This window comes from Hemiscyllium ocellatum, chromosome 19 (genome assembly GCF_020745735.1).
Source record: "Hemiscyllium ocellatum isolate sHemOce1 chromosome 19, sHemOce1.pat.X.cur, whole genome shotgun sequence".
Lineage (NCBI taxonomy): Eukaryota > Metazoa > Chordata > Chondrichthyes > Orectolobiformes > Hemiscylliidae > Hemiscyllium > Hemiscyllium ocellatum.
In genome coordinates, this window is record NC_083419.1 from 70,311,583 (window position 1) to 70,326,922 (window position 15,340).

Sequence of the window (15,340 nt, forward strand, 5' to 3'; positions counted from 1 at the left end):
CTCCAACACAATGTTTTGGCATCATTCCTGATGAAGGGCTTATGCCCGAAACATTGACTTTATTTGGATGCTGTCTGACCTGTTGTTTTTCCAGTGCCATACATTATGACAGTAATGTCACTGGCATGCAAAAACACCCAAATAGATTCGTGCAGAAAACCCAGGAGCAATCTAACCCTGCTAATTGCCCCAGTTTACTCTTGATTGTTAAAAAAGTGATGGAAGATATCAATGCTATCGGGCAGCACGTGCCCAGTTTGGGTCCTACCAGGGCACTCAGATCCTGACCTCAATTACAGCCGTGATTCAAACATGGACAAAGACCTAAATTGCAGAGGGAAGGAGAGAGGCACAGCCCTTGACACCAAAGCCACATTTCATATAATGCGGTATTAAGGAGTGTCAAAGGGAATTCGAATGAAAACCCTCCACTGACGTCACCATCTCAACTCCCCTATCAACATTCTGGAGGTTCTCATTTGACCAGAAGTGAACTAACCATACAAACATTGATTACAATGGCAGGACGGAAGCTAGTAAGTAACTCACTTCCGGACTCCCCAAAGCCTGGCCACCATCTACAAGATGGAAGTCAGGAACATCATGGAATACTCACCACTAATTTGGGGGTACAACTCCAACACAAGTATTTTGACACTATCCATTGCAAGCAAGCTTGTCTGATTGGCATTACTCGCTCTGCTACTGATGCTCTGTAGCAGCATTGGGTACCATCTATGCAGAAATTCGAAGAATGTTAGACAATATCTTCTAAACCCATGACCACTTCCACGTAGAAGGACGAGGGCAGCACTTACATGGAACACAGCCACCTCCAAGGTCCCTCCCAAGCCACTCGCTGCCTTGACTTTTTTAAAAAAAAAAGTTCCTGTTGCTGCTGGATCAAAATCTTGGAATTAGCTACCTAATGGCATTGCAGTCAACCTACAACATGTGAACTGAAATGGTTCAAGGAAGCAGCTCTGGATGGGCAATAAGTACTGGTCTGCCAGCAATGCCCATAACCTGTAATTGAAGCTTTTTTTAAAAAAAAAGTGCTCCCTACTGTACAAATTGAGGTTTTATATTCTGGTACCAGGTCACCCCTGAGCTGCTGATGCTCTCTCAAAAACTCTCCTTTTGTAAGTAATAGACCTCAACCTGGTAAACCTCTCTGCACCCTCTCTCCGAAGCCGCCTTTAGTATAGTGAGCAGCAATGTGCGCTACTGTGTGGCCTAGCTAAAGTCTTGTACAAGTTGCAACATAACTTGCCAACTTTTATGCCCAATGCCCTGACCATATTAAGGGCAAGCATGTTACATATTCACTTGTTTCCAATTTCAGTGACCAATGGACTTGAAATCCAAAATCCCTCTGGAGGGTTCAGAAAAGATTTACAAGAATGTTGCCAGGCTTGGAGGATCTGAGCTACAAGGAGAGGCTGAATAGGCTGGGGCTGTTTTCCCTGGAGCGTCGGAGGCTGAGGGGTGACCTTATAGAGGTTTACAAAATTGAGGGGCATGGATAGGTTAAATAGACAAAGTATTTTCCATGGGGTCGGGGAGTCCAGAACTAGAGGGCATAGGTTTAGGGTGAGAGGGGAAAGATATAAAAGAGACCTAAGGGGTAACTTTTTCACAGAGGGTGGTATGTGTATGAGTGAGTTGCCAGAGGAAGCGGTGGAGGCTGGTACAATTGCAACATTTAAGAGGCATTTGGATGGGTATATGAATAGGAAGGGTTTGGAGGGATATGGGCCGGGTGCTGGCAGGTGGGACTAAACTAGGTTGGGATATCTGGCCAGCCTGGATGGGTTGGACTGAAGGGTCTGTTTCCATGTTGTACATCTCTATGACTGTATATCAATGCCTCCAAGAGTTACTGTTGACTTTGCTCTTGCATTTGATCTCCCCAAATGCATCACCTCACACTTGTCTGAATTAAACTCCGTCTTCTATTTCTCTATCCAACTTTGCAACTAATTTGATATACTGCTGTATGCTTAGATAACCTTCCACATATCGATAACTCCACAAACTTTTATTTAACCTACAAGCTTACTAATTAGACCATCTGCTTTTTATCCAAAGTTATTGCAATCAAAAGAGGTCCCAGCACTGTTCGTTGTGGAACACTACTGCGCAGACCTCCAATCAGAAAAATACCCCTCCACAACTATCCTAGCTTTGTAACCAACCAATTTTTATCCAGCTTGCCTTGGGTGCCACCTTCTGGAGCAAGCAGCTATGAGTGACCTTGTCAAATGTTTTAATACATAGGAATGTTTTAATTCCATATGAAAAACATTCACTGCCATGCCTTCATTAATCATTTTTTAATTTCCTTAAAAAAAGCTTGATTTAAGTCTGAGATAAGATCAGAGCTGAAAATGTGTTGCTGGAAAAGCGCAGCATCCAAGGAACAGGAAACTCGGCGTTTCGGGTATAAGCCCTTCGTCAGGGTGAGATAAGATCACCCTGCATTGTCATGTTGGTTATCCCTAAAAAAAAGTCTGTTCTTCAGATACACGTATTCGATCCCTCAGGGTCTTTGCCAATAATTTCCCTATCACTGATGTAAGGCTCTCCAGCCCAGAACACCTAGATTGTCACTGTTGTCCTCCTTAAAAGATCAGTGTGTGGTGTCCTTTTAGGATCTTGGTTGTGGCTAAAGAGGGTGCAAAGATCTCAGTAAAGCCCCCAGCAATCTCCTCTCTTGCCTCCTGTCAGGCCTGGGGACTTGTCTTCATCTTTTTCAAGACACTCAACATCGCCTCCTTAATGTTGACATGTCCCAGAGTATCAACATACCTCTGCCATAATCTTACCATCATCCATGTCTTTCTCCTTTGTGAATATCAATACGACAGACTCATTAAAAATCTTTCCTATTCCTTAGGTGCCAAAGATATATTCCTTCCTAGTGTCTTTTGAGTTGCCCTAATCTTTTTCCTAGTTACTCTTCTTATTCTAATATGTATAAAATGCCTTGGGTTCTCCTCAATCCAACTACCAAGGACATTTCATGGCCCTTTCTAGATCTCCTGCTTCCCTTTATACTCTAAGATCTTTGGTTTCAGTTTCCTCAACTTTGTACATGCTTCCTTTTTTGACTACACTTTCAGTTTGTCAACCAATGTTCCTGAATCATTACATCCATGGCTCTTATCTTCACAGGAATATGCTGGTCCTGAACACTGAACTGGCCTTGAAATGTTTGCGAAGTATCGAAGTGGATTTACCCTCAAGCAGCCACTCTAATTGCTGACTAATACTGTTGTAATCAGCCTTAGCTGTCTTTCTTGCATTAAAATAAATACATTTCAGACTGTCAGTCCTGCTCTGTTCATTCACCTTACCTTGTCTGTTCCTCCTGTAAACTTCTCTTCATGTCGACCTTCTCCATGAATCCATGTACTGACCAACTCTTATTTTTTTTTCATCCCCCTTCCACACTAATTTAGACACTCCTGAGTGGCTCTAGCTTGCCTTTTTTTTTTGCCAGCGTGTAGAATATAGGAGCAAGAAAGCATTCTAACCACTTCAGGCCAGAGATGAAATGATAGCCACATTATGGGAAGGGATGAGAGGGTGTAGTGGAGATTGATTTTTGTTTTTCTTGGAGCAGTAGAAGCTGAGGGATAATCTGTACAAAATTTGAGGTATAGACATGGTAAATCATGACAATCACTTCCTCATGGCAGGGAAAAAAATCACTTGATGAATCAGTGTTTCTTGATCTTTTCGTGACTTCTGCATCACTTAATTGTCTCATGATAACGCTTAATTTTTTTGAACAGTAAAGGAATTATCTACGAGGGAGGATATTCCACAGATTCACAACTCTTTAGGTGAAAACTTTCTCCTCAATTCGGTCGGAAACCTGCTATCTCTAATTTTGATGCTGTACCCCCTTGTTCCAGTTTCACTTGCCAGTGGAAACAACATCCCTGCTTCTATCTTCTTTCACAATTTTATGTTTCTGTAAAATAAACCCCATTCTACTAAATCCCAATGAATATAATCCCAGTCTATTCCGTCTTTCCTCATAAGCCAATGCTCTCAACTCCAGGATCAACCTAGTGAATCACTTCTGCCACTCTCTAGTGCCAGTACATCCTCTCTCAAATAAAGAGGCTAAAACTGTATGCAGTACTCCAGGTGTGGTCTCACCAGCACTCTATACATCTACAATGTAATCTTTTAAACTCCTTCCCTTTAACAATGAAGGACAAAATTCCATTTGCCTTCATAATTATTGTACCTGCAGACCAACCTTCTGTGATTCATGCACAAGGGCACCCAGGTCCCCTGTACCGCACCTTGCTGCAATTTTTTTAACATTCAAGTAATCGTCTTTTTTTACTGATATTCCTAACAAAATAGATGACATCACATCCACCAACATCGTCCTTAATCTTCCATGCCTTTGCCCACTCACAAACTATCCTTTAGGAAACTTTCAGATCTTCTGTGTCACAAAGCTGGTCAATTTTTCTAAAATCTGTTCCTTTTCTCATGGATACGGTGTCTTTGTTTTTTCAGAAGGGTCATAAACAGCTCCCGGTTCTGATTAGACTCTTTTTTGATAAAGAGATTAAAGGGTATTGAGGGGCCTTTTTGTTTATATGTAAACAAATGAAACTTCAGGCCAAAGTGGTCATGTTTTAGAAGTGACCTGTATAATGAAAAGGGAGTGGTCAGCTCTCTAGCTGAACAGTTTAGTCCAGAACTAGTTAGGAGTTTAACAGTAAGCTGTGTGGAAATGGGCTCTCTTTCTCCTTCTGCCCTTCTAACTTCAACCTATAAGCATTTGTTCCATTTTTACAGTTTTTTTTTACGGTGGTTTGCTAATTGGGATTTTTGTGTATATTCGGAACTGCATAATTAAGTCTCTGGTTTGGATAGACTGAGTTCTGTCGGGTTTCTTTATTCGGTTCTTTGTGTTTCATTGTGTAACTTTGTGAATTAATCTTTTCTGTTTTTAAAACCTGGTAGTCAACCTAGCTAATTTCGGGTAATTTTCACTGTACACTTAAACAAATTGCAAAGTTATGGTCTGGGTTGAGGAGGAACTTGAGGGTTGTGAATCTGTGGAGTTCCCTGCCCAGTGAACCAATTGTAACTACCTCATTGCATGTTTTTAAGGCAGACATTAGAGTTTTGAACAGTAAAGAAATTAAGCGTTATGATGAGTGGGTGGGTAAATGGAGCTGAGACCATGAAAGGATAAACCATGATCTTGAATTGTGGAGCAGGCTTCATAGATCAGATGGTCTACTCCTGCTCCTAATTTTGTACTTAGAACATTCCAGCGCCGTACAGTTCATTCAGCTCTCAATGTTGTGCCAATCTGAAGCCCATCGATCCTACACTATTCCATTTTTACCCATATGTTTATCCAATGACCATTTAAATGCCCTTAAAGTTGGCAAGTCTACTACTGTTGCAGGCAGTGAGTTCCATGCCCATACCATTGAGTAAAGAAACTACCTCTGATATCTGTCCTATATCCATCACCGCTCAATTTAAAACTCTGTCCCCCATCTAGCCATCACCATCCAAAGAAAAGGCTGTCACTGTCCAGCCCAACTAACTTTCTGATTCTCTTATGTCACCTTTCAATTTCCTTCTCCAAGCAGCATCAAGTCCCTCAGCCCTTCCTCATACGACTTTCCCTCCATACCAGGCAACATCCTAGTAAATCTTCTCTGCACCCCTTCCAAAGCTTCCACGTCTTCACGATAGTGCGGTGACCAGAACTGTATGCAGCACTCTGAATGTGGCTGCACCAGAGTTTTGTACAGCTGCAGCATGACCACATAGCTCCGAAACTCAATCTCTCAACAACCCTATCAGCCTGGATGGCAACTTTCAGGGATCTATATACGTGGACACTGATCCCTCTGCTTATCCTGATTACCAAGATCCTTTCCATTAGCCCAGTACTCTTTATTTCTGTTGCTCTTTCCAAAGTGAATCACCTTTCACTTTTCTGCATTAAACTCCACTTGCCACCTCTCAGCCCAGCTCTGCAGATTATCTATGTCCTTCTGTAATCTGCAATATCCTTTTGGCACTATCCGTAACTCCACCGACCTTAGTGTCATAGGCAAATTTACTAACCCATCCTTCTACACCTTTATCCAGGTCATTTATAAAAATGACAAATAGCAGTGGCCCCAAAACAGATCCTTGTAGTACACCACTAGTAACTGAACTCCAGGTTGAGTCTTTCCTAACAACCATCACCCTCTGTCTTCTTTCAGCAAGCCAACCTCTGAACCAAACTGCTAAATAACCCTCAATCCCATTCCTCTGTATTTTGTGCAATAGCCTACTGAGGGGAACCTTATCAAATGCCTTACTGAAATCCATATACACCACATAAACTGCTTTATACTCATCCACCTTGTTTGGTCACCACCTCAAAGAACTCAGTAAGGTTTGTGAGGCACAACCTATCCTCACAAAAGTGTTGACTATCCCTAATCAACGTATTCCTTTCTAGATGATTATAAGTCCTATCTCTTATAACCTTTTCCAACGCTTTACCCACAACCAAAATAAGGCTCACTGGTCTATAATTATCAAGGTTGTCTCTACTCCCTTTCCTGAACAAGGGGACAACCTTTTCTATTCTCGAGCAATAGTCTTCTAGCGCTATTCCTGTAGACATTGACATCATAAAGATCAAAGCCAAAGGCTGTGCAGTCTCCTCCCTGGCTTTCCTGGAATTCCTAGATAAATCCCATCTGGCTCAGGGATCTTATCTATTTTTACCATTTCCTGAACTGCTCATACCCCTTCCTTGCGAATGTCAGTCCTGTCTACTCCAGTAGCCTGGATCTCAGTCTTCTGCTCGACAACATTGTCTTTTTTGCCAGTGTAAATACTGACAAAGTATTCTTCTAGCACTTCCCCTATCTCCTCTGATTCCATGCACAACTTCCCACTACTATCCTTGATTGGCCCTAATCTTTCTCTTAATCCTTTCTTATAGATATGCCTATAGAAAGCTTTAACGTTTTCTACAGAATCCCTACAGTATGGAAACAGGCTGTTCAGCCCAACAAATCCACACTGACCATCCGAAGAGCAACCAACCCGGACCCATTCCCCTACCCTATCACTCTACATTTACCCCTGACTAATGCACCTAATCTATAGATCCCTGGATCTATTTCTGGGATTATGCTCCCTCAGCACAGCTGTAATGCTATCCCTTATCAAAAATGCCACTCCCCCCTCCTCCCTTTCTATCCTTCCTGTAGCATTTGTATCCTGGAACATTCAGCTGCCAGTCCTGCCCGTCCCTGAGCCATGTTTCCATAATTGCTATGATATCTCGGTCCCATGTTCCTAACCATGTCTTGCCTAATTGCATCATAATTGCCTTTTCCTCCAGCAATAACTCTTGCCCTGAGGTATGTCCCTTTCGGTCGCTACAGTAAACATAATTGAATTATGGTCACTATCACCAAAGTGCTCACCTATCTCCAAACTAACACCTGACCAGGTTCATTACCCAGTACCAAATCCAACGTGGTGTCGCCCCTTGTTAGCTCGTCGATATACTGTCAGGAAACCCTCCTGCACACACTGGACAAAAAGTATTTGAAGTATTTGAACTACAGTATTTCCAGTCAATATTTGGAAAGTTAAAGTCCCCCATAACAACTACCCTGTTCCTCTTACTCCTATCCAGAATTACCTTTGCAATCCTTTCCTCGACATTTCTCGAACTATTTGAAGGCCTATTTAAAAACTTCCAACAGGGTAACCTCTCCTCTCCTTTCCTGTTTCTGAAATACAGTAGCTAGGCAGCAGTCTACTATGCGATTCAATTTGATCATGGTTGATTATCGTGCTCAGTACCCTAATCCTCAGCCAGCAACCAATATCTGTGACTTTCTTGAAAACTAACAGTGTTTTTGCCTCAACCACTTTATGGCGCAGTGAATTCCACAGCCTTGTTCCTCTCTCTCTCTTGTGAAGAAATTCCTCTTTTGAGTCCTAAATAGTTCAGTCATCCTTAAATGATGGCACCTGATTCTGAACTCCCCACCATCAGGAACATCCTTCCAGCCCTGTTCTGTCAGAACTTTATAGATTTCTGTGAGAAATAAGCAAAAGAGCATTTTCTGTAAGGGATGATTCTATGATTACATGAGTATGAAACAGTTGTTAATTAGTCTATGGTGCAGCTTTCACAATTCTGGCAGAAGCTCCCAGATGTTGGTAAGGAGAACTTTGTCAACAAGGCTGTTTAGCCGTGTCATATCCAGTGCTTTGGTTGATGTTTAGTGTTTAATCTGGTTTTATTTATTTTGTAAGATGTCATATCGTTTTGGTACATCAGAATAGCTTCTTGGGCCATTTCATGAGGTGGCTACAATAACATGGATTCAGTTCAGGCCAGATTAGATGAAATGGTAGATTGGTTTTTTCCAATAGAATGTCAGCAGATTTTTACCACAGTCAAGAATGGTTAAACTGCCAGGCAAGCTTTTAATTCATGTTTTTATTTCAATTATGACATTATCTGCCAGTGATGTACTTCGGATGCAGGTTTGAATTCCATTTTTCTCCTGATTTGGAGATGCCGGTGTTGGACTGGGGTGTACAAAATTAAAAATCACACAGCAGGTTATAGTCCAACAGGTTTAATCGGAAGCACACTAGCTTTCGGAGCGGCTCTCCGTCAGGTGATTGTCTGATGAATCACATGAAGGAGCGTTGCTCCGAAAGCTAGTGTGCTTCCAATTAAACTTGTTGGGCTATAACCTGGTGTGGTGTGATTTTTAACTTTGTATGTTGTTCTCGGTTGTGATTGTAAGCCCAATGACATTACCACTGTGCCACAGGGATTGGCAGCAATGCAATCTGGGATTAATCATGGATAATGCTTCAGTGCTTTACAGGGTCTAAGATTGTTTGATGGTCAGTGGTGAGCATCACTGCTTGAACATCACCTTCCTTGAATTAATTTGTGTATACCTTGCTTATGGATATCTGTGGCCCTTTGTACCAATTTCATGATCATTGTGCAAGTTCATTAATGTATGTTGTTGCAGTCCTTTTCCAGCCTGAATGATCTACAAGCTTGAGTGTAAGAAAAGATGATTTATTGATCTCATGCACATTCTCTAAGAGATTAGAGATTGAGAGTTATAAGGTAGCCAGGAAGGATCTAAAGAGAGCTAAGAGCAGCGAGAAGGGGACATGAAAAGTCCTTAGTTGGTAGGATTAGAGAAAACCCAAAGGCTTTCTATAAGTATGTCAGGAATAAAAGGATGACTAGGGTAGGTATCGGTCCAGTCAAGGATAGTAGTGGGAAGTTGTGCGTGGAGGCGGAGGAGATTGGAGAGACACTAAATCAATACTTTTCGTCAGTATTCACTCAGGAACAGGACACTATTGCTGATGTGAATATTGAGTCACAAGTGATTAGAATGGATGGCCTTGAGGTATGTAGGGAAGAGGTCTGGGGAATACTGGAAAGGATGAAAATAGATAAGTCCCCTGGGCCTGATGGCATTTATCCTAGGATCCTCTGGGAAGCTAGGGAGGAGATAGCAGAGCCATTGGCCTTGATTTTTATGTCGTCGTTGTCTACGGGAATAGTGCCAGAAGACTGGAGGATAGCGAATGTGGTCCCCTTGTTCAAGAAGAGGAGTAGGGATAGCCCTAGTAACTATAGGCCACTTCTGTTGTGGGCAAAGTCTTAGAGAATTGTAAGGGATAGGATTTATGAACATCTGGATAGGAATAATGTGATCAAGGATAGTCAGCATGGTTTTGTGAAGGGCAGTTCGTGCCTCACAAACCTTATTGAGTTCTTCGCGAAGGTGACCAAGGAAGTGGACGAGGGTAAAGCAGTAGATGTGGTGTATATGGGTTTTAGCAAGGCGTTCGATAAGGTACCCCATGGTAGGCTAATGCAAAAACTGTGGAAATATGGCATTGAGGGTGCATTAGAGGTTTGGATTAGGAATTGGCTGGCTGGAAGGAGACAGGGTAGTAGTTGATGGTATAGGTTCATCTTGGAGCGCAGTTACTAGTGGTGTTCCACAAGGATCTGTTTTGGGACCATTGCTGTTGGTCATTTTTATAAATGACCTAGAGGAGGGGCTTGAAGGCTGGGTGAGCAAGTTTGCGGATGACACGGAAGTCGGTGGAGTTGTGGACAGCGAAGAAGGATGTGACAGGTTACAGCGGGATATAGATAAGCTGCAGAGCTGGGCAGAAAGATGGCAAATGGAGTTCAATGTAGCTAAGTGTGAAGTCATTCACTTTGGTAGGAGTAACAAGAAGATGGATTACTGGGCTAATGGTAGGCTACTTGGTAGTGTGGATGAGCAGAGGGATCTTGGTGTCCATGTACACAGATCTCTGAAAGTTGCCACCCAGGTAAATAGTGCTGTGAAGAAGGCATAATGGTGTACTGGGCTTTATTGGTAGAGGAATTGAGTTCCGGAGTCCTGCGATCATGTTGCAGTTGTATAAGACTCTGGTGCGGCCTCATCTGGAGTATTGTGTGCAGTTTTGGTCGCCATACTATAGGAAGGATGTGGAGGCATTGGAACGAGTGCAGAGGAGGTTTACCAGGATGTTGCCTGGCGTGGTAGGAAGATCGTATGAGGAAAGGCTGAGGCACTTGGGGCTGTTCTCATTGGAGAAAAGAAGGTTTAGGGGAGATTTGATAGAGGTGTACAAGATGATTAGGGGTTTAGATAGGGTTGACAGTGAGAACCTTTTTCCGCTAATGGAGTCAGCTGTTACTAGGGGACACCGCTTTAAATTAAGGGGTAGTAGATATAGGACAGATGTTAGGGGTAGATTCTTTACTCAGCGGGTTGTGAGTTCATGGAATGCCCTGCCAGTAGCAGTGATGGACTCTCCCTCTTTATGGTCATTTAAGCGGGCATTGGATAAGCGTATGGATGTTATTGGGCTAGTATAGGTTAGGTAAGTTGGCGCAGTGTCGAGGGCCAAAGGGCCTGTACTGCGCTGTATTTTTCTATGTTCTATAACATTGTGAAAAGAAGCTAGACTGATGGGGAGGGTGGGTTGGTACTGAACTATGTCTGAGGCTTAAGCAGTAGAATCATAAATCTTAATTTGGGGCATGTATATGGAAACTACGTGAATTGAATTGATCTCCGTTCACTTATGAGAGTATTATTCAGCACAGTCCAGCAATGACCTCTGCTTTAAGAAAAATTGTGCCAGGGCAAATTGCAAATTGCAAATACAAGGGTAAAGTCACATCAGTCATTCCAGACCATGGGAAGACTCTCCTTTTGGAGAGATAACTGGTAGTGGTCACCCACGCCTCCAGCTAGGGTAGAGGTTGAAGAGGAGACACATTTGTGATAACCTCAACTGGTTGGGAGGGCACTGCTGAGACTGCATCTGAAGTATTTGTGTATAGTATTGGTTTACCTACTTAAGGAAAGATGTAAATGCATTGCAAACAGCTCAAAAAATTTACCAGGCTGTTACCTGGAATGAGGGCATTGTCTATGGAGAAAAATCTGAAAATTGCTCGTTCTTTTATCACTGGAGTTTGAAGGAGTAAGAGATGACTTGATTGAAACATGAGATCCTATGGCGAAAACGGTTCTCATATGGGAGAATCTAGAACTCGGGATCGCTATTTTGAAATAAATGATCACCCATTTAAAAAGAGACAAGACTGAGTTTTTTTGGAGGGTTGTGTGCCATTGGAACTCTTTATTGAAAGGTGGCTGAAGCAGAATCAGGTTGGTAGATTATTGCAAAGTAAGGAGTGGTGAAAGATCACTAAGTATTGTGAAAGTGTTTAGGGTATGCACAGATAGCGAATGGGTTAAGTTTTAAGTTTTGTGAAACAAAAGGTTCAACTCGCATGACTCGGATCAGATAAGTATTTAGTGAGGTACTGGAGGCAAGAGTGGTGGGTTAACAAGGTGAAAAAGCATTCATTAAGTAAAGCCAGTTAATAAGGTTAAGAACATTCATTGTGTAACAGCAGATCGCTTAATCTTTACTATTGACACTCACTGTAACAGTCACCAACCAATATGTACGTTGCCTTATCTGGATGCTCATCCCTGTAAGTTACTATATAATTCATTAAGAAACTGCTGTTCGAGAGAAGACTGAGAACTCCTGTCCCTGTGCGCATGGGCGATCGTTCTCTCTGCCTCCAGGACCTGGAATAAAGATGGAGGAGGTAAGACTACACTGAGTGTTTTGCTTCGACTGATATGGGGAGAGAAAAATGGCACAACAGTAGTATCGATGGGAATGCAGATTTGAAATAGTCTGATCAGCCATGATCGATTGAAAGGAAGAGCACAGACAAGCGACTGACTGTCCCGGTCCTGCTTTTCGTTCATTTATTGCAGATCTTTCTTAAGATGGAAGCTTTCAATTTCCTCTTCTTTTTCAGGACTGGCAGCCACCATTTGCCTGTGAAGTGAAGAACTTTCACTTTACACCAAGAATACAGCGACTCAATGAGCTTGAGGTGAGAGTTGAATTGCCTTGTGCCTGATGAACTTGGAGCAGTTTTTGTGTGGCAAAAGCAAAGTTTTGCAGATGCTGTGAATACTCAGCAGATCAGGCAACATCTGTGGAGACAGAAAAGAGCATTAGTGCTTTAGTCTGCTTTTCACCAAAGCCTTGAACAGAGGGAAAAGAGACAGAAAGGACCAGGCAGGTGATTGAGGTGAGAATGCGTAAAGGGGCAGGGATGCACACAATGACACTCTGGTGAATGTGGGTGAGGGGGCAGGTGATGGCTTTAGGGTATGTAGCTGGGTGAGGATACAGGGCAGCAAACATACGATGGATATGGGTTTTCATCACAGGATGACAGATGAGGATGGAAGAGGTTTTAATATAATGGAGATGGTGGAGAGATATGAGAGGGGGGAAGAGGATAGTTAATTTAAGCAGCCTTAGTGAATTTCTGCAGTGCATCTTGTAGATGGGATGCATGACCACTGAGTATCTATGATGGAAGCAATGAATATTTCTTGGTGTGTGCCAGTCAAGCGAGTTGTTTTATTTTTGATGTCAAGCCTCTTGAGTGTTGTTGGTAACTCTACGCACCCGCACTCCTGATTTCAATTGCAGACAGGCTTTGGGGTGTCAAGAGGTTGGTTACTTGTCGCAATATTACTAGACCTGCTATTTGATCCAAAATGTATATACTCAGTTTCCCTTCATGGTCAATGGTATCTCCTAGTTGGTTGTTAGTGGGAAATTCAGAAATGTTAATGCCATTGCATGTCCTGTTGTGATATTAGTTTCTTTTGTTGACAATGGTCAATGCTTGGCACTTGCATGGAGTGAACATTATTTGCCACTTGTCAGCTCAAGTTGGGATTGATGGGAATGAGCTCATGTGTGGAGTGAGTGGGTTAGAAGTAGAAAAACTTTGGTTCCGATAGAGTTGTAGCGAAGTAAAGTGAAGGAGTGAATGGAGTTAGGTAGTGCAGTTTGGAGTGGTGAAGAATAAGTTGGGTATCTTGAGTTGTGTGCTTTACTGACCTATACCACTGATTGTATCAAGCTGCCAACAATTTTGAGAGATTTCTTAGAACTTTTGATCTTTGTAGTGAGAATTTGCTTTTCCTGACATGTACACCATGCTGTATTTGGACATGGATGTCTCCAGTATCTGAGAAATCGTGAATGGTGCTGTGTTATGCAAGTGTCCTCACTTTGGGCACTGGGGGAAGTGGGACCTGTACAAACTAGCCAGGTTACACCTGGGCAGGACCAGCACTGATGTCCTTGGAGAGTTAGGGGAGAAGGAAGGGGATACTTGGTAGAATGGTTGGGGAGGGTTTAAACTAGTGTGGCAAGGGAACATGATCCAGAGGAGTAGGATTGTAGATGCAGAAATTGAGGGAGATGTATAAACAAAGACCAACATTACTAAGAACAAAAACAGGCAGGGAAATGCTGCTGTAAAGAGCAGGGGCATTTGTCTGAAATGTACATGTTTCAATGCAAGAAGTGGAATAGGCAAGGTAGATGAGCTTAGAGCTTTGGTTAATACTTGGAACTATGACATTATTGCAATTACAGAAGCTTGGCTGAAAGAGGGACAGGAGTGGCAGCTGGATGTCCCAAGATTTGGACACTTACAGGTGTGATAGACGGGGAAGTAAAAGGGGTGGGGGAAATTGCATTACTGGTAGAGGAGTATCTCTCAGCTGTACTGAGGGAAGAAACATCAGGACTCGTGTAGGGTGGTATTATGGGTAGAACTCAGGAACAGGAATGATGAAATCACAATGCTGGAGGTATACTATAGGCCTGTCAACAGCAAGTGGTAGATAGAGGGGAGAATATGTTGACAGATTTTGGAAAGATATAAAATCAGCAGGTTGCTCTTGTAGGTGATTTTAACTTCCCCTATATTGACTGGGACTCAGTACGTGCTTGGGGCTTGAATGGGGCAGAATTTATAAAGACCATTCAGCTATCATTCTTGACACCAAGGAAAGGGTTGTACTGGACCTAGTTTTGAGAAATGAACCTGGCCAGGTGAGTGAGGTTTCAGTGGGGGAGCATTTTGGAAACAGTGACTATAATACTGAGAGTGTTAAGTTACTCAAGGATAGGGATAACAGCATTCCTTGGGTGAAGGTGTTAAATTGGGGGAAGGCAAACTCCAACAATATCGACAGGAACTGGAGAATTTTGATTGGAGGTGGCTATTTGAAGGTAAATCGGACATGTGCAGAATGATCTTCCAGAGGATGTGGTGGAGGCTGGTACAATTGCAACATTTAAAAAGCATTTGGGTGGGTATATGAATAGGAAGGGTTTAGAGGGATATGGGCTGGGTGCTGGCAAGTGGGACTAGATTAGGTTGGGATATCTGGTCGGCATGGACGGGTTGGACCGAAGGGTCTGTTTACATGCTGTACATCTGAGGGAGTATTTCAAATGGCAATAGATAAGAATTCAGGAATGGCATGTTCTTGATCGAATAAAGGATAGGCATGGCTAGTTATGAACCTCTTATGACCAGAGGTGTTATGACCTTGGTCAGAAAGAAAAAGGAAGTATATGTAAGGTCAAGAGGATGGGAACTGATGAAGTACATAAGGAAATACATAAGGAAAGTGATTTGGATTAGGGAGAATCTCAATAGGCTTTTTGTACATATAGAGGGTAGCTAGGGAAAGGGTTGGCCTGTGCACAGACAAAGGGAATCTGTGTGAGGTCCTAAACGAATACTTTGTGCCACTATTCATCCAAGAGAATGATTTGGTGGAGGATGATCTCAGGGAAGGGAGTATTGAGTTTCTCAGCCAAGATCTAATTAAAA

General features: G+C 42.6%; 1 protein-coding gene across 1 annotated transcript in view; it reads left to right on the plus strand.

Moving 5' to 3' along the window:
- The window catches only part of kdm5a (lysine demethylase 5A), a 216,135-nt gene that overhangs the window by 15,481 nt on the left and 185,314 nt on the right, over positions 1-15,340 (plus strand). Inside the window, exon 2 of the mRNA XM_060840034.1 lies at positions 12,440-12,517. Within this exon, the coding sequence (XP_060696017.1) occupies positions 12,440-12,517 (78 nt within the window). The remainder of the gene's footprint in view (positions 1-12,439; positions 12,518-15,340) is intronic.